The sequence below is a fragment of the Dichotomopilus funicola genome (genome assembly GCF_033296635.1).
Source record: "Dichotomopilus funicola strain CBS 141.50 unplaced genomic scaffold C8A04scaffold_83, whole genome shotgun sequence".
Lineage (NCBI taxonomy): Eukaryota > Fungi > Ascomycota > Sordariomycetes > Sordariales > Chaetomiaceae > Dichotomopilus > Dichotomopilus funicola.
In genome coordinates this window covers 99,024-117,513 of record NW_026944104.1, presented here as the reverse complement: position 1 = coordinate 117,513, position 18,490 = coordinate 99,024, and the positions used below count along the sequence as shown (strand labels likewise).

Genomic DNA, 18,490 nt, shown 5'->3' with positions numbered 1-18,490 from the left:
TGAAGTGTGTTTAGCGGGTCCACTGCTGTGTTCGGCCCACTGTAATCCAAAGTGAACGGCGACCTTCAGGGCCTCGCTGCAGCCCTGCTTAGCGCGAGAGTTTAACCGCAGGCTCGCACTTTCAGGGCATTCCAGCCACTGCGGTCAGCAACCGTCCCCTCAAACCACGCCCAATCAGGACAGGCGGCTTACGCGATTTCGTCTGAACACCTGCAGGGGTATGGGGGGATGTGCTAAGATGGGATTTGGAATCTGGCTTTCATGCTCTCTTTCTTTCTTCCACGTTTCGGCTGGTTTTCCACCGGTGGGTCCATAACGAGGATACGGGCATTCTGCTGCTGCTGCAAGTGCTGATAGCAGTCGATCGATGTGAAGCGTGGGATTTGAGACACATTCCTTGTTGAGCCGGGGCCTGGCTGCCAGTGGATACTGATGGCCTGATGCATCCCACAGACAGTCTTGCATGGTGCATCTCGATAGCATTGTGTCTGGTCTGTCATGTTTCTGGCGTGAATGAGGTTGGTCCGGCCGATACTTCCGACAGTGCCGGCACTCTTCGTCAGGATCGAAGCGAAGGCCGAAGCTAGCTGGGCGGTGAGCTTGTTGCTGTCAGCACCGGAACACGATGCTGAGAAATAGTTTCTGTGTCTGCTCTGTCTGATCAGAGGTTAGGTGAGGGACAGGACTACCTGGATCTTGGGGTCTAGCTTTTCTCTTCTGTCTGTCTTTCAAAGTCTCTTTGCCCAGTCCACCTCTGGGACTCCCCATTGCAAGAAACACCTTCATCGTTACTGTGAGGCACCACACGGTAACCATGTCCCTCCTCAACGACCAGCTGGTCGAGCGCGCCGCGACCTCGGCCGGCGTCATCCTGCTAGTGACAGCCTCCCTCTGGCTCTTGCACCTCGTCCGCACGCTCTGGCGGCTCCGGCACGTCCCCGGCCCGCTGCTGTCCAAGTTCACCGACCTATACCGCGCCCAGCTGGTGCGCACCCTCCGGTCGCACGAGATCCACCAAGGCTTCCACGACCGGTACGGCGCCGTCGTCCGTCTCGGCCCGCGCATGGTCTCCGTGTCCGACCCGGCCGCCATCCCCACCATCTACCCGATGCGCCCGGGGTTTCCCAAGGGCGACTTCTACGAGGCATTTATCCCGTATCTGCCGGGTGGTTCACTTCCGGCTATCTTTACCGCCCGCGATGAGAACCTCCACAAGCGGCTCAAGAGCCCTGTGGCCTCGCTGTACAATCTCAGCAGCATCATGAAGTGCGAGCCGTCGGTGGACGAGACGCTGGATGTCCTGTTTGAGCAGCTGGACACTCGCTTCGTAGCCACGGGCAAGACCGTCGAGCTCGCCGACTGGCTGCAGTACTTCGCCTTCGACGTCATGGGCACCATGACCTTCTCCAAGCGCTACGGCTTCCTCGAAAGCGGCGCCGACAACCTTGGCATCTCCACCGGCATCTGGAACTTCATGCTCACCGTCGGGCCCATGACCCAAGTCCCCTGGCTCGACAAGATCCTGCACAAAAACGCCATCGCCGCCAAACTCAAGAAGGCCAGCGGCAACAAAATCATGCAGATTGCCGCTGACGCCGTCGCCGAGCGCAAAGCCGAGACCGCTGCCAAGTCTGAGTCCAACGGCAACGGCAACGGCCACTCCCACAAATCCGCTAAGCAAGACTTCCTCGGTGAATTCCTCAAACTCCAATCCGCCTCCGAATCCTCCCCGCCCTGGGCGCCCCTCGTCTGGACCTTCTCCAACATCATCGCCGGCTCTGACAGCACCGCCGTCGTCATGCGCACAACCCTCTACCATCTCCTCACCCACCCTTCCGACCTCGCCCGCGTACGCGCCGAGCTGGATGCCCTGCCCAATCTTACCACAACGGCAGAGACCTCTAAAGAAGGCTTCAAATACCCCCGCTGGACCGACCTCAACACCCTCCCCTACCTCTCGGCCTGCGTCGACGAAGCAGTGCGCCTCCACCCACCCTTCTGCCTGGCCCTCGAGCGGGAAGTCCCCGCGAGCGGTGTGGTGGTGTGCGGGACGTACTTGGAGCCGGGCACACGCGTGGGAATGAACCCGTATGTGGTGAACCGGCATAAGGGGACGTTTGGGGAGGATGCGGAGGTGTGGCGGCCGGGGAGGTGGTTGGAAGGGGATGAGGAGCATAGGAGGAAACTGGCGGGGAGTGTGATGACGTTTGGGGCGGGGAGGAGGGTTTGTTTGGGGAAGGCGTTGGGGGTGTTGGAGGTTAAGAAAGTTGTGGCGGCGTTGGTTGTTAATTATGAGGTGAGATTTCTATTCCTTATTCCCCTTCACCCACTTTTACCTCCTTCTATTTCCTTGCCCCCCTTTCAACCCTGGGTTTGGGTCCTCAACCTGCCCCAGACACGCTTCCGTTCCTCGATTCCCCCCTACTCGAGACTATCGTACTAACCTGCCAACCAGATCGACCTCATCGACCCCAAGGCCTACACAGTGGAGAACTCGTACTTTTTCCGCCAAAAGGGTATCCTTGCCAAGCTCCGGCGGCGTCAGGCCTAATTGTCTGTGAAGGACACCCCAAAACTACAGTGGCATGACCCACAAACTGGTAGGATAGTCACGTTGTACGCGATGTAGTACAGGACGGGCCTGGTAAGGAGTTGGTGAGGGCTTGGTAAGGGCTGGGGATAACACGGCCCCAGGATCTTCTCGATGCGGGGCAAGATGTTAGCTGGCGTGGTTGATCTCGGAAATAAGGCGCTTAGCTACCTAGTCAAATCGCCAATCATGAATGCATTTTCAGTTCCTCGTGGCTACACGTGTAGTTTGTGCATGCGTTGTCGATCAGTGGGCGTGAATAGTACGGTGTGTGGGGAGCGAATCGTGAGCTTTGTTTAAATTTAGAAGTTGCATTCTCTTAATTAATGACAAGAGGCTGTTTTGGGTGTTCATTTGAGCATTTGAAATTCATCAAGTGAATATCAAGTACAGCTGAAGGTAGCAATGCTTGGTCATATTTTATTCCAAGCTTGTCGTTCCAGACATTAACAATGCAGTCATTCCAAGAGTTTCCTTTTTTTTTAGCTTCCATTTGCAAAATTGAGATTGTTTAGTATTATCAAGTACAAAGAATAACTAATAGTTAAACATGTGAAATTTCCCAATAATATTTGGCCCTAGGAACTAAATTCATGACGTTTAATTATCCAAAGCCAGGATTTATTTCAATTCAAGTTGAAGTCGTTGTTTTACTGCTTCATTGTTCATTAAGTGCTTGGAAGGAATTACTACGTCCATCTGACTTTGATGATGTTTCTCAGGATCATGGTCCAAGTTCGCCGTGGAAGAAACCGTGGTCAAGCTTTAACATGTTTAATTCATTTTTGGTTTCTAACGATTTAATCTTGATTTGCAACGGCTGTTCGCGAAATGTAGAACATTAATTTAGGTTCTTGACGAAACTTGTCAAGAATTTGGCGAGTCAGTCGTTCAAGGCACTGATTATCAGTTCACAGACGCAGATATGCAGTCAGACAGAATCAATTCATACAAACAAATTGGTATTCATTCATCATTTTCTGCATCGCTACATCCACCCCAGAAGATCCCGCGTCGATCTGTCTCACCACGGCATGGCGCGTGGCAAATCGATCGACCAACGATCTTTGAGACATCCACTATCCTTAGCCCAAAACAAGAAACCTTATTTCAACCTTATCCCAACCTTATCCGATCCACCATTAATTACATGTGACCTAAGCCAGCTTAACATTCGCCGCAATGTACTCATCCAAGCTGGTCAGCTTGTACGGCACCTGCGCAACAGTCTCCTCCAACAGCTTCGCCGAGTCAGGACCATAGTACCCAAAGTCGGAGCAGAACAAAAACATGTTCACAATCGCGTCCGCGGCCGCAGGCGGCAGGTACGCGCGGAACTTCTCCTCCGGCATCAGCACATACTTGACCGTCTTGCCAGTCTGCTTGGAGATCTTCTCCGCAATCTGGTCCATCGTCGCCAGCTCGGCACCAGCGTACAGCACCTTGCCGTCGAACTTCTCCGGCGCGGCCAGGATCGCACCGACGAACTTGCCCGCATCGGCAACGACGTCCAACCAGGGGTAGGGCCGGTCACCAGCGAAGATGTTGGCGATGGCGTACACACCGGGGGAGTCGGGAACCGGACGGGGCGCCATCATAGCAGCCAGGTTCTGCATGAACGTCGCGGGGTAGTAGAAAGCCGACTTCACCGGCAGAGTGCGGATGTACTGCTCAGCCTCGTTCTTGGAATCGTACGCCGCAACAGGGTACTTCCCGCCCGACACCGTCTCGCAGTGCACCTCGGACGAGTACACAATAAACTTCACGCCGGCGGCAACAGCCGCATCGGCCACATCCTTTGACTGGCGCAACTCGCGCTCCTTAGCCTGCTCGTCGTAGACAGTCTTGGTAGCAGCAAAGATGGTGTCGACACCAGCGAAGGCGGCCTTGAGCGAGGCCGGGTCTTCGAGGTCGGCTTGGACGACTTCGGCGCCCTTGGCGCGGAGGGCGTCGGCGGCCTCCTTGGTGGTGTCGCGGGTCAGGGCGCGGACTTTGTAGCGCGCCGAGAGGACCGGGTCGGAGAGGACGAAGTTGGCGACGGAACCGCCTTGTTGGCCGGTGGCGCCGACGATGGCGAGGAGTTGGGACATGGCTGCGGGTTGGGGGGTGGTAGAGGCTGCTGCTCCGTTGGTGGAGGTGGAGGCTTGGGCGGTTTGGGTTTTGCTTGGGGTGGTGGCTGTGGTGGTGGGAGTGGAAGTTCCGCGGTTGAGCCTTTTGGAGAGACTGGCGCGGAGGTTGGATGCGCGGAGGCGGGATAGAAAACTCATTGCTGACGGTGTCTGTGCTTGAAGAACACGGGAGAAAAGGAGGGGAAAATGAGGGGTAAAGTTTGGGGTTTGTGTTGTGCGGCGCTTCGGACTCGGGAAGCTCGGGTTGTTGTGTTTGTTGGTTGGTGGTGGTGGCGGCTTTGCGTGGTGTGGACTGGACTGGATTCCGTGTGTCAAGTTTACACTGCAGAACGGGATCCTCTCGCTCGGACGGACTCGCAAAGTTTCTCGTCGCCGCGGCTATGCGTCTTTAGCCCCTCACCGTGACGCGGCGAGATCGGGAGGCCGGACTTAAACGACACGGCGCGAGAAGGGCAAACAAATGACCTAATCGCCGTTATTTCCGTGCGCCAGTGCGGTATGCGGGAAGGCGGCGATGTGGTCCAAAGAAACGGCGTGATGGCCGGATGGCTGGCCGGGAGATTCCCCGTCCTTACGTGATTAAGGTGATATCGATAAAGCCTGCAGTTACGGAGTACTCCTGCGTCTGCTCCTGCTGTGCGCCTGCGGCATTCCCCGTGTTGCCCGGAGCCGATGCCGATGCCGAAGCCGATGGGGGTCCCGAAGGAACCAGTTCGCAGTTGCGATATCCCGGAGTGGGCAAAGTCGTGAGAAGCACCACAGAGGCACAGCAATCGGAGCGCTCACCCGCCTGAACCGGCAGCGGGCCAGCCCGGACGCTTATTCTCCGTTCTTCTGTGCCTTCTATCGTTCCTGCACACCCTCTTTCCTCCCCTGAAGATCCCCTGCAACATCCCTGTCCCACACCTGCATCCCCCCGATCAGAGCTGCAGTAAGACGGAGATACCACCTCGGCGCAACCGGCCGTTGGGATCGGTGTTCGGACTCGGTAAATTAACACTCCGATCGGCAAACTCGGTGAATTCAGAACTCGGATTTCGGCGCTTACTCCGAAGGATCTCTTAACCCGATCGATGCCAAGCCCCGCACCTGCAGCCCGCAAGCCATCTTTATCGGCGGTTTTCCCATCGGCCAGACTTGCTAGGGTGCGAAACCTTAAATTTCTCACTTACCTCAGAAGCACCACGCCCCTGTGATGCAGCGACGCCCCAGCAGCCACTCGGCAGACACTTTGCTGTCAGGGAGACCCGCCTGGTGTTGGCATCGTCCTGCTGACAATTTGATTCTGACATACCGAGAACCCACTGGGAGGAGCGGGAGGAGACGCAGTGGTGAGCACTGAGGTGAGAAGCATTATTGTGAACGATGGAGTTCTGAGGACATGCCTGCGGTTGGCTCTGTTCGGTCTCTTAGCCCCTGCGATGAGTATTGCGCTGCTGTGGGTGTCGTGGTGTGTTCGGAAGCTCGGGAGTTGTGAGGTATGGAAAGTATCCTATGTAAGGCTTGGAGATGTCGATAGAGTGTTTCACAGAGGCCGAAAGAGAGCAGAAGAAGAGAAACCACACAGAAATCAAACACATTGGTGGCTTCTTACCTTGGTTGTGAACTGCTTCCTACCTTGACCCTAACCCTGACTTACCCCTTACCCAACCACCACACAACCACCACACTCACATACTCACGATGGCCACCGCCGGCGACTTCGTCCACACGGACCCCACCACCAACACAACCACCATCCTCAACATCGTCAACGGCAAACCCGTCCTCCTCCCCGCCTCCACCAACTTCCCCGTCATCTCCGCCGCCCGCAACAACGAAGTCGTCCACCACGGCCAAACCGCCACCGTCGACCTCGCCACCCAAGCCGTCGACTCCGCAGCCACCACCTTCAAAACATGGCGTCGAACCGCTGTCCACGAGCGCCGGCGCCTGCTCCTCCGTGCCGCTGACCTCTTTGAGTCCAAGGCTGATGAGTCTGCTCGGCGTCAGACCCTCGAGACCAGCTGCAATGACTCTTGGGCTTCGTTCACTGCGCGCCAGACGTCGGGGTTCTGTCGGGAGGTTGCGGGCGCGTTGGCTGCGGCGGCCGTGGGGGAGATCCAGCCGTCGTATTCCGGGTACACTCACCTGGTGTTTAAGGAGCCTGTCGGTCCGGTGCTGTTGATCGCCCCCTGGAACGCGGCTGTTGTTCTCTCCGTCCGGGGTATCGCCAACGCGCTCGCCGCGGGTTGCACGGTAGTCTTCAAAGCCTCCGAACTCTGCCCGTGGTCCCACCAGCTGGTGGTCACCACCCTGCTCGAAGCCGGCTTCCCGCCTGGTTCCGTCAACATGATCATGGCCGACCGTCCTGCCGCAGGCGTCATCACCGAAACCGTCATCTCCCACCCAGCGCTGCGCAAAATCGAGTTTATCGGTTCCGCCGCAGTCGGCCGCATCGTCGGTGCCGTAGCCGCCAAGCATCTCAAACCCATCTTCATGGAACTCGGCGATCAAAGCCCCGCAGTGGTGCTGGACGATGCGGACCTGGAAAAGGCCGCGCGGGTGATTGCCTTCGGCACAGCCTTCCATCACGGCCAAGCTTGTTTTTCCACTGAACGCATCATCGTGCAAGCCAACATCCGCGAGAAGTTTCTGGAATTACTCCGCGAAGCCCTCGACACCCTCAAACCCACCTGGACAGCCGTCACGCGCGAGCACGCCGAGCGCGGGCTTACCGTCGTGCAAGATGCCGTCACCCGGGGGGCGACATTCCTCTATGGCTCTGCCGAGCTGGAAGGCCCGGATAAGTTGGCGACGGCGATTCTGGAGAATGTGGACCCTGCTTCGTTGTTGTCGAAGGCGGAGGCTTTTGCGCCGGTGGCGTTTGTGGTGACGGTTGAAGGGGATGCGGAGGCGGTGGAGGAGGCGAATTCGAGGGTGGGCGGGTTGTCGGCGGCGGTGTGGACGACGAATTTTGAGAGGGGGTTGAGGATTGCGAGGGAATTGGAGTTTGGCATGGTGCAGATTAATAACTCGACTTTGTTTGCTGAGCGTGAGTTTTCTTTTCTTCCCTCTTCCGCTTCCTCATCTACCCCGAGGTCAACATTGTTACAGAGACTAATAGTTCGCAGCGAGCGGCCCGGCGACCAACTTCAAGGGCAGTGGATGGGGCAGCAACAACGGCCGGTATGGTATCGAGAACTTTTTGTACAGCAAGGCTGTCTCGCTGGTGCCGACCACGGTTGAGCCGAATCATTAAGTAGGCATGAGATATACTGAGATAGTATGATAATGACATGATGTGTTGAAGAATTCAACTTTGATTATGAAAGTTGTCTCAATGATTGGTTATGATGTCACCAAGTGCAGTTTGTGAAAACATGTTAGGAAATGTCTGATGGAATTTTGCCAAATTTCATAAATCAACTCTACTCTGAGCGATTGATTACCTAGAGACGGATCTTATGAGGTGGGCGTCATGGACTGCTATTACCATACCCGAGGCTGAATCATGTGTAACAAGGCATCATCAACCTGCTTTCTCAATCAACAGCGATAATTCCATTCGCAGCTATCGTTTGACTTCAACAGAGATACATTCACAGCTCCTGTTTAACTTCCTGTAAATCCACCTGCATGCGGCTCTCACAGTGGACCCTCGGCCTGTCGATGCTATCTCCGAGAATCAATGTCTCAGATTCGTGACGTTCCCTGCAACTGTTGGTCTTTCTTTTTCTCTTCGCGATGGCCTCGCGTCGTCGATCGCCGTTGTATTATGTAATTTCCCGTGCCCGTCTGTACGTACTATCGGGCTTTTTATGTTTGTGACCAGCAACCATAGTGTCCGACGGGAGAGAATAGCGGCGGTGATGTTTGGTCGGGAGATTTCCTTGGGCGGAAAGTTTCTTGGACGGAAAGTTTCTTGGACGGACAGTTTCTTGGCGAAGAGTTACTTGGACGTGTTACTCCCGCCATGAAAACCCCGAGGTTGGAGTCGGGATATTGGATATTGGGTCGATATGGACATATTCTCAGGGTTATACGTGTGAGGTGGGACTATTTTCAGAGGGTTGGCTATGGAGAAACGTCTCGGTCAAGCAAAGGGAGAAAATCCTCTCCTATTGCCAAGGTCTCGATAACTTGAGTCAACGAGTGTCGTGAGATATCCCCGAGTCACTTCAGGAGCAACACCTTGATGAGAGCAACATGAGAGTAACATGATGAGAGCAGAGTCAAAAGAGGATCTCGCTTCCACTGTATCGGGACCAGAATGACAATAAAATCAAAATTCACGTCACACAAGACTCATCACCACCGCAAGCCCGACCCCATCCTGCCCTCATACCGTCACATTTCCCACTCTTCTCGGCACCTTGGCTCCCACCGGCCTGAGGTGAGCGGTCTTGGTGTTGAGGTCATATGTGTCCGATCGCCTGTAATTCCAGTCTGGGCTATCGGCCGTATCTACAAATGCCGAGTCGGACATTGCCATTTTCTGTCTAAGACATACACAGTTGCAGACGAACGATTCCGAATGTGGAGAACGAGAACGAGAGGGAGAGACGTATTCGGTGTCGTGCGCGCGGTTCGGACACTACTTCGGTCTCTTGATTGCTTCTTGGGGAATGCGCGACGATCACAGGGCAAAATGGGGATTCGGTGTTGCGAGGAAGGCGCGGAAAGCTTGGGAATGGGGTGAGGGAAAAAAGAAGGTTTGTTGGCGGAGTGTTAGCGTTGTCCGGTTGGGTAAGTTGGCGAGAAACGCCGAAGGTTTGGCGTGTTAATCAAGTTTAGTAGCAATGCGAGTATTAATAGAGTGGTGGTCTCCTCGAAGGACGTGCTGTTTTTTGGCAAGCTTTTACGGCGAATATCTCGACGACAATATGGACCACTGGATGAGACCTGGATTTTTAATACCGTCCGACACAACGATAACCTGACATGGGGACACGGGGGACGACAACAACTTGGGCTGGGCCTGGGGCATTGGGCTGAAAAGAGCTGGGACATAGCAAGAGGGGGACTGAACAGCTGGGGCAGGACAAAGTCAGGGGTCTCGCACCGATGAACGATCGAACTCCCATCAAGGGTCGAGAATCGAACGCAGACGAACTCAACAGCAACTGAACCAGGGCAATTGCTCTTCCAGGGACGCCAGTCTCTAGCCGTGAGCGAGATTGATCGAACGATGCTGAACACGTCCTTTCCGCGAACTGCCGCGGCTGTTTCCGGATCGGCTGTTTCCGGATTGAGAGTGTCGTGCCAGGGGTAGAGTGAAAAGAGCAGACAACAAGCGAGAGAGCAAAACAAATGTGGGGCGCGGTCGAGTCGAAACCATTAGTCGATCGGGGTGAATAAGCCGCATAACAAGCCAGACAAGGGCCCGCAGACCCCGCCAAGACCATCTCCCCTTTCAGTCTACGCCAGACGATCGATTGTGGAGTTTCCTGTGGAAGGTTCGGCCACATACCTCGGAGGGATACTGAATAGACGCTCCTTCGTGGCTCAGCATTTGTGTCGTCCGACCACCCCGTTCAGTTTCTGTGGACGGGTGTGTGCCTGGCTGTCTGTCTGTCCGTACGTCCGTCTATATGCCCCGTAAGCAGAGGATGACTGGTGTTCGGTGCAGTCAGGCACTGGCAGTGCCCACAGGGGTTGGCTGTCTGAGTGAGCACTGAGACACAGACACATACACTCACTCACCCACTCACTTGCCCACTAACTCACATACAGGCAGTGGTGGCTTGTGATGATAAAAGGAGAGTTTCGAGTCTCACTTCACCGTGAACTGTTTACATCAAGGTAACCATCCCAACACATCACAACATATCTGTTGTGTTGTTGTAGACCCATTCACTTGTTTCTTCCCTCGTAACATCTTTCTCTTTTGCATCCCATCAAACATCCACCATGGGCTCCCACGTAATCAACGCCCCCGACGGCGTCGACTACTGGAATGCCACGGCCGGTGCCGACCTGGCCCGCATGATGCGTCTGGCCGGCACCCCGGAGAAGACCCAAGCCGGCTTCAACCACTTCTTCGCGACCCAGCTAGCCCCGGCCCTCGGCGGCAAGCCCGACGGCTCCGGCACGCAAAAGGGCAGCGTGGTCGGCTGGGACGGCAGTCCCTTCGAGTACAGCTTCGAGTTCAAGGAATCCACCAAGACCGCCGATGTCCGCTTTGTCGCCGACGTGACCAAGCACCGGCCCCTGGACGCCGAGCGCCCGCTCAGCACCGCCCACGGCCGTGCCATCATCGATTACCTCGCCAAACACACCCCCAACTTCGACTCCACCTGGGACCGCGCCGTCGAGCGCAACTTCAACTGTGAAGACCTCCCCACCTCAGTCCAGCAAGGCCTCATCGACAAACTCGGCTTCATCACCCCGATGATCCTGGGATTCGACATCAAGCCCAAGATGCTTGACCAATTCCCGGACCACCCGGGCGGCGTTGCTCCCGTCATGCTCAAGAGCTACTACTCCCCGCACTACACGGTCGCCCACAACTCCATCGAAGGCGGCAACTGGACCGCCATCCTCGACTCCGTCCACAACCTCCCGGACATCCACACCTCCCCCAACATCCTCACCGCGCTGCAATGCCTAGTCGACTACGTCGCCGACAAGCCGCACTACCGCGCGGCCACCCGCTTCATGGCCACAGATTTCATCGCCCCCGGCAAAGCGCGTCTCAAGATCTACATGCGCTACGAAGGCGACAACTTCGACGAGATCTGGGACTACTACACGCTTGGCGGGCGGATCCCCGGGTTGGAGTCGGACAAGGAGATGTTGAGGAGCTTGATCGAGTTGGCTACGGGCCGGTATACCACGCCGCCGACGGGCGGGGACCCGGCGAGGCAGGCGCGGATTTTGACGAAGCCTGTGGCGTTTTATTTCTCGTTGACCCCGGATAAGCCGTACCCGACGAGTAAGGTGTATTACCCGCCCGCGAGGAAGGCGCCGAATGATTTGGTGGTGGCTAAGGGGATTACCGAGTGGTTGGATAAGTGGGAGTATAATGATGGGAAGATTAAGTTGGAGGATTGGGTGCAGGCTTCTTTGTGAGTGTCCCCTCTACCCTCCTTTCGTTGTTTCACCATGGACATGTTTACTGACTGAGCAAATCTAGGCCCCACCGCAAGCTGGAGGACAAGAACGGCATCTTCACGTTCGTCGCGTTCGGTCGCAAGGAGGGCGGCACCAAGATTGGCACCAGCCTGGGCGTGTACTTTACCCCGGAGCTGTACGAGACCCCGCGGCTGTAGTGTACTGTACATAGTAGTGAATTGATTTGTTGTTCATGATGAATTCTTCAGTTTGGTGCGTTACAAAACGACTGATATCTTGAATGTGAACTGGTATTGTATTGAAACGATGTTTACATGTCCAAATTATCTGTAGACTGTTCAGCATGCAATACATTGGAACTTTGGATTAAATGTGTTGGCGATTGGGAGATAAATGGCGTTAATTAATTAATGAAGTGTTGTTTTATTTTCATTCAGATCCCATGTTTTAGTGAAATCGTCTTTCTGACAGGGTGCATGGGGGTTGTTGGATGTATTTCCGAATCTCGACGGAAATTAAGTTTGTTTTGCGACTTCCAACGGTAAGTTGGGTGATTAAGAATGCAGTGTTTTGGATTTAAATCTTGCAAACAAAGTTCTCTGAATTATAAAAAGATCCCCTCACATTAAACCGAACGACAGCTGGACGCTGCTCGGTGCGAATAATAATCAGTGGTTCTTGATTCGTTGAGGATTCTAAATTTATGATTAAATTAGTTATTAACTATCAAAAAATGTGACGAATTAATTAATTCATTAATTAACTATAGTTAAGTTCACTTGAAAAACATTGCACATAATTATAATTAACATTACAAAGTTAACCCACTTCAGAAAACAACAAGTTTAACACAGTTTTCACCATGTTTAATTACGAACTTAACTAGACACCCTCCGGGAACGAAACATGTGTTTTTCGTAGACTTAAACCGAGGTCATTGTCGCGTTGCAGAACCAAGCTGCAAAGTCAAATCACTGCCAAGACACAGTTGTGGACATCCTTGCGTCTGCCACTTACACCATGACCGCATTAAACAGCATCATAGAAAACCAAACTTCAATTTAAACCGTGGAACAACATAATGCAGAACACCAAAAGCTCAATTCAAAACAAACAGCACCAACTATGAATAATCTAAACCCTGCATATGTACACCTCAACCCCGTAACCCTTCAACCCCAATCCCTTTCACCCCTGTTTCCCCAGAGACAAGATAAATTAATTCGGAATAGTCGGCGCAGCAGCCGAGCAGTTCTTCGGCACAAACACCCCCCCATTCACCAAAAACGGCACCGTATTAAACTCCGAATACGCCGTCTGAATAACATGAGTCGGGCTCCTGGGCGCCGGCCCCACGGTACTCTCGACCACCTCCAACAACACAATCCCCCGACTCCTCTGCCCAGTCTCCTTCGTCGCGGGGCTCTCCCACAGGAATGTCACCGTATCACAGCTATGCCACACCTTCTGCACATTAAACACAAACGGCGGCAGAACCTGCTGGTCGGCCTCAAACGCCTCGCGGGAATCGTCCAAGGGTTCCGGGCCGTTGGTGCAGCCGAGGGATTCCACGTCCCGGATGCTGTCGGAGTAGTCGGTGAACCCGACCTCGGCGATGGAGGAGAGGAGGAGCTCGCGGGATTTGGTCACGTTGAGGGTCCAGGAGGCCACCATCCAGCCCCAGTTTTCGGCGAGCAGGGCCGCGTTGGTGGTGTCGATGCAGGAGGGGGTGTCGCCGTGGTGGTGCTCGGTTGCGGGCGCTGCGTGGGCGCCGCCGAGGCTGGCGGTGAGGGCTAGGAGGGTGGTGAAGAGGCGGGTCATGGTTGCTGATTGGTTGGATGCAGGTGTATGTGCGTGTGTATGCGTGTGTATGTATGTCTCGGATGCTGAGACAAACGAAGTGGTGGGGGTAGAGAGGTAGCCTGGATCTGCAAAGATAGGACAAAAAGGGGGGTAGCGGCCGGTGTGTTGCGATGCGATGCTGCAGTGGTAGAATGCGGTCGTAGAAGAGACGATAGCACGTTTTTCCAGAGACAAGCGGGCCCAATGGTAAAGCCGAACGTGTCAAAGTAGGTATGGGACGCGAAGGAAGTTCTGGAATGTCTCAGAAGAACGAACAACAAACTTGCGTGCTTGCAATCAACATCAACAAAAAACAGGACACAACACCAGGTTTTAATACCACCTTCCCAAATGCCCAGAACCCCCCAAAACCCCCGACCTGACTCCTCCTCATTTCCTTTCCTCCCAAAAAATCACCAAGCCCCAAAATTCGTCCGCCTGACGGCTTGGCCGGCTGAGATGTGCCTGCGGCGAAGCGCAGCCAAGGTCCTTGGAAAGGGAATTGGCAAAGGACAAACGCTGCAGCCTAACTGGTTCCCTCCCAGGGGGGACCGTTGTGTTTGCGCAGCAGCGAGGCCATTCCCAATTTCCACAATTCATGACTGATGCATTTCGCGCAGTGCAAAGCCGAGGGTTTACCTCATGCTGACACTGTGTAACTGTACGATGTACGTGGCGTGGACCATGTTGGCCGTTCGTCTGGTTTCGCTGGTCCTGTCGTGACTTGTCGTCTGGTCGTCTGCCGTTCTCCGGTCTGCCGTTTCGACCGACCGTGCCGTATCGGTTGTGTGTGTGCGTGTGTCGTGCCATGTGGGGAAATGAAAGGGGAGGGGGTGCAGCCGGGCCGGTGGCTTGTGTGTAACGATGTGGGTGTAGCAATGTGTGGTGTGCGTTTGTCTGGGTGTGTTACACAGGAGAGGACGTACCGAAGATGGTACGTAGCGAGGAGGGTACGTACCGACGGGAAGGTGGTACGTACCAAAGGTGGTCGACCTGAAGTCCTGACTCTGACCGGGTTTGCGCTGGATATCGCAGACCCCTGGCATATTACCACATCCAGACAGGGGTATCCAGAGAAGTGGGGTGGGTGGGACAGACCAGGGGAGGTATTACCCAAGACAGAACTCGGCTCGACGCTGAGTGGTAGGGCTGAGAGAGAGGGAACAGGGGTGGGGGGTCTTGATTCTTGCGCAGCAAAAGGGGTGGAGCCAGGATACGGATACTAGTGTAATTTTCTGGAAGGAAGACATCGACATCACAACGGCGATGAGACAGTAACGGATGGCGCGGCCAAAAATAGGCCGAACCCGACGTTCACGGGGAAACCTGTTGCTGGGGTACTTGATATCCCGAAGAGGCATATGATTGACATTGGGAATGAAAGGACTCAAAGGAGTTTATGCGCAGATGAGTTGAGTTTCCCGTCGGCGGTCGATGGTCAGAGTCCCGAGTTCGGACGAAGAGATCTCGGGTGAGATGGACAGTTCCAGTGTAAGCCGGGAGGGACCGGGTGCGACAGAAACTAGTTCGACGGAAACCAGTGCGGGGGAAACTAGTTCGGCGGGAATCAGTGAGCCGGTAGAACCAATACGACAGTGAGATCACGACAGTGAGATCTCAAACTCGGGAACTAGCGCAAGTGCATGGTGTTGCTGACATGTCAAGCAAGCACTTGCGCGGCCTGTCGAGATCAGAGTAACGTAGTGTATGTAAGGGCCATGTGAATGGCATCAACGGGAACGATTCCGACTGCATAGACGCACGTCGACACACGGCGATAGGCGATAAGCCCGGGAACCAAAGGGGAAACCCTCGAGAAGGTACTGCATGAGATACGAGCGAAGCAATCAGAGCATTAGAGTTGTCAGCCGTCTGCAGCGAGGACGGCTTTAAGCAGCGGGAGGGTGAGAGAACGTGATAAGATCTAGAGTTTCTATTCGAGGACCAGTGTTTGAGTAAACCACCACGGAGACACCAAACTCAACAAGTGTAGAAACTAGAAACAAGAAACTAGAAACAAGAAACCCCCACGTACGCCCCTCCATCACAACTCAATCTATGTACATACAACTGCATCTCGCATCGGAGATTTCGCCCGTTCCGTCTTGCCACTCTGTACGGACACAGCCCGCTCTATACTGCACGAGTAGTGTTTGGCAGTGTTCACGTAGCCAGCAATCTAAGCAAACATATCCGTAATCAGGTCCTTAGTAAACACCCACAACGGCCCACTCGCAGGCTCAAACAACAACCCGGTATACCACACACCCCTATACCCCTGCAGGGCATTCAACTTGGCCCAGAACCCGTTCGCCGTCGCCTCCTGCGGCGCATACAGTCCACCGGGGGTGTGGTCCCCAAACGCCACAAACTTAGTAGCCGCGCCGTTGCTCTCCCCCGCAAACTGCGCCACAGCGGCCTGAACGGCTTGCTTAGCGGTATCCGCAGACACGGGCGAGTCAGACTGGTACCAGAAGGAGTGGACGCCGGTCAGGGCGGTGGGGGAAAGGTGCATCACGTTGGAGGTACCCTCGGGGATGTGGAAGGTGTCGGCGGAGGGACCGGCGTTTTGGTAGGAGATGGTGGCAGGGAGGCCGGTGTTGGAGATGAGGCCGGAGAAGAAACCGGTTTGTTTGAGTTGGCTGAAGACGGCGGTTTCGGTGGAGTCGAGAGCGAGGGGGGCCAGGTTGGAGGTGGTTTGGCCCGCGGTGAAGAGCACCTTGGAGGCGATGACGAGCTTGGTGCCTGAGGGGGTGTTGACGACGAGCTTTACGGGGCCATTGGCGCCGGCGGCCGGGCGGGAGGCGGCAGACACGGTAGAGGAGAGGAGGATGTTAGAGGCGAGCTCGGTTTGCGCGTTGGCAAAGGCTTGGTGGTTGTTGTTGGTGGCGGACACCAGGGCTGCGCCGGGGCTGCTCTCGGAGAAGGTCACGTCTCCCTGGGCCTTGAAGATGTAGGCCGTGGGGACGTCGAGGATGGTGCCGAAGCCACCGACGGCCGGGGCCACCCAAGCGGAGTAGGCGATGTCCTGGAGGTCGTACTTCTTGACGAACTCGCCGAAAGGCAAAGCCAGGTCCTCAGGGACCGGGGTGGGCAGCTCAAAGCCGCGGTTGAAGTAAGGGTACTTGGCCAGCTCGGTCTTGTAGGCGGACCAGTCGGAGCTGGGGGTGAAGTCGGTGACGTTCTCGCCCGTGGAGAAGTCAGCGTAGATGGTGGTGGGGCGGACCGAAGGCGGGGAGAAGGCCTTCACCGGGGCCTTGACGCGGGCGAAGAAGTCGGTCACCACGGAGGTGTTCCAGAAGACCTGCACGCCGTAGTCGACGGTTTGGCCGGTGGTAGGGTCGGTGTAGGTCTCGACGTGGCCGCCGAGCTGGGCGGCCTTCTCGACGACGACGATGGATTTGCCGAGGTCCTTGAGCGTGATGGCCGCAAAGGTGCCCGACGAGCCGCCGCCGATGATGGCCACGTCGCGGGTGATCACGTTGCCCGAGGCGTAGCAGTCCGCGTTGAACTTGTCATCGCACCCGTGGTGGCCGTGGTGGTTATTGGTGGCAGCCGAGGCCAGGGCCGAGAAGAGGAAGAGGGGGGTGAGAGAGAGTAGCTTCGACATGATGATTGATTGCTGACTGAGTGAGGCTCAACAGCTCAATAGGGCAAGAGGGCTCAACCAAGAGGTGAGATGGATGTGGGGAACGATCGTCCGGAGACAAAAAGAAGGGGGGGTGGCAGTCAGAAGGCAGTCGGACCTTGGCTGCAGCTTGCTGGACGTCGATATCAAACAACAAGACGAAAACATCGTGGGAGCTTTCCCAGAGCTTCTTATACCCAAACCTCCATCTTCAGCATCACGAGTCCAGACAGTCAAAGACAGTCAGTCACGGCAGCGCCAGCCTCAACCTCGCATTTCCCGTCTTCCGTTCGGGAAATCCATCGAAACACCCCGAGCACTCGCACGCGCACAACGCCGATGAGTCGATCTCGAACATGAGATGGCTTGCGCCTCTTTCTCCAGCTGAGCCGAACCGAGTGGGCGAAGGAACCTCGTCCCCAGTTCCCCGGCCCAGCCGCAATCCCAGTCTTACTGACCCGAGTCCTAGATGGGAAAGCGACGCGACAAGACGAGACGAAAGGAAGCGAAGGGAAGCAAGGGAAGGGTAGAGAATGCGCCGGAAAGGGACGCTTGCGGCTGGAACCTGGGAGCTTTGTGTGCCTGAAGCGGAGAAAGGCGCTTTCCAGATCTTCTCACGTCAACAGGGTGGTGTTCCTGAGTACCACGGGACCGTGGGGACCGTAGGAACCCGTGGTAGGGTGCAAGTCAGCAAGGGAAAGACGAAAAAAGGGGAAAAGCTTGAGCCTCGCTTGTGCTTCTCGAAGGACGCCCGACGAGGGCGTCACGACGCATCGCTTGCGCCGGTGGACCGTTCGTCTTGCCCAACTGAGTAAACCGCTGTGAGTGTGTGTGAGTGCGTGCCCGTTGATCCCTTGTCCCGTATTCTGATCTGTGCATCCGATAGGCATACTGGACGAGAAAGTACACAGTGCTACCCATCCGGTATCATCGTCTATGCTTCTCTGGGAACCCCCGCAAATGCTCTCACGAGATGAGGTGTCGTCGAGAAGGCCGATCATCAACACGCGCCCAAAACGTGGCGCGGGTGCCTGCATGATGCATAGGTAGGTACTGTCGTACAAGACGTGCTCAAAAAAGGGATGACTTACACACACACAAGACACAAGACACGAGCCACGCGCTACTCGCCTGACCATCTCATTGGCAAATGCCCTCCATCTGTCAGCTCGGCGATGACCGGGGCAAATGAAATCCGAGTTTGTAGGTTTCTCGCTATTTCCCCGTTTCCTCTGCTGGGAACCC

General features: G+C 55.4%; 6 protein-coding genes across 6 annotated transcripts; 3 read left to right on the top strand and 3 right to left on the bottom strand.

The window, feature by feature from the left end:
- Nucleotides 1–814: 814 nt before the first annotated feature.
- Nucleotides 815–2,551, top strand: C8A04DRAFT_15095 (cytochrome P450; the record flags this gene model as incomplete). The annotated part of the gene is made up of 2 exons (XM_062778354.1): nt 815–2,296; nt 2,456–2,551. 2 exons carry the CDS (start codon nt 815–817, stop codon nt 2,549–2,551), a joined length of 1,578 nt encoding a protein of 525 aa, XP_062633649.1.
- Nucleotides 2,552–3,747: 1,196 nt separating this feature from the next.
- C8A04DRAFT_40065 (uncharacterized protein) lies at nt 3,748–4,680 on the bottom strand (the record flags this gene model as incomplete). The annotated part of the gene is made up of 1 exon (XM_062784811.1): nt 3,748–4,680. One exon carries the CDS (start codon nt 4,678–4,680, stop codon nt 3,748–3,750), a length of 933 nt encoding a protein of 310 aa, XP_062633648.1.
- Nucleotides 4,681–6,402: 1,722 nt separating this feature from the next.
- On the top strand, nt 6,403–7,960 carry C8A04DRAFT_40064 (uncharacterized protein; the record flags this gene model as incomplete). The annotated part of the gene is made up of 2 exons (XM_062784810.1): nt 6,403–7,753; nt 7,833–7,960. The coding sequence occupies 2 exons, from the start codon at nt 6,403–6,405 to the stop codon at nt 7,958–7,960; spliced, it is 1,479 nt and encodes a 492-aa protein (XP_062633647.1).
- Nucleotides 7,961–10,611: 2,651 nt separating this feature from the next.
- Nucleotides 10,612–11,972, top strand: C8A04DRAFT_40063 (aromatic prenyltransferase; the record flags this gene model as incomplete). The annotated part of the gene is made up of 2 exons (XM_062784809.1): nt 10,612–11,768; nt 11,837–11,972. The coding sequence occupies 2 exons, from the start codon at nt 10,612–10,614 to the stop codon at nt 11,970–11,972; spliced, it is 1,293 nt and encodes a 430-aa protein (XP_062633646.1).
- Nucleotides 11,973–12,993: 1,021 nt separating this feature from the next.
- On the bottom strand, nt 12,994–13,596 carry C8A04DRAFT_32232 (uncharacterized protein; the record flags this gene model as incomplete). The annotated part of the gene is made up of 1 exon (XM_062782023.1): nt 12,994–13,596. One exon carries the CDS (start codon nt 13,594–13,596, stop codon nt 12,994–12,996), a length of 603 nt encoding a protein of 200 aa, XP_062633645.1.
- A 2,200-nt stretch (nt 13,597–15,796) lies between these two features.
- On the bottom strand, nt 15,797–17,227 carry C8A04DRAFT_40062 (uncharacterized protein; the record flags this gene model as incomplete). The annotated part of the gene is made up of 1 exon (XM_062784808.1): nt 15,797–17,227. One exon carries the CDS (start codon nt 17,225–17,227, stop codon nt 15,797–15,799), a length of 1,431 nt encoding a protein of 476 aa, XP_062633644.1.
- Between the last annotated feature and the right edge of the window lie 1,263 nt (nt 17,228–18,490).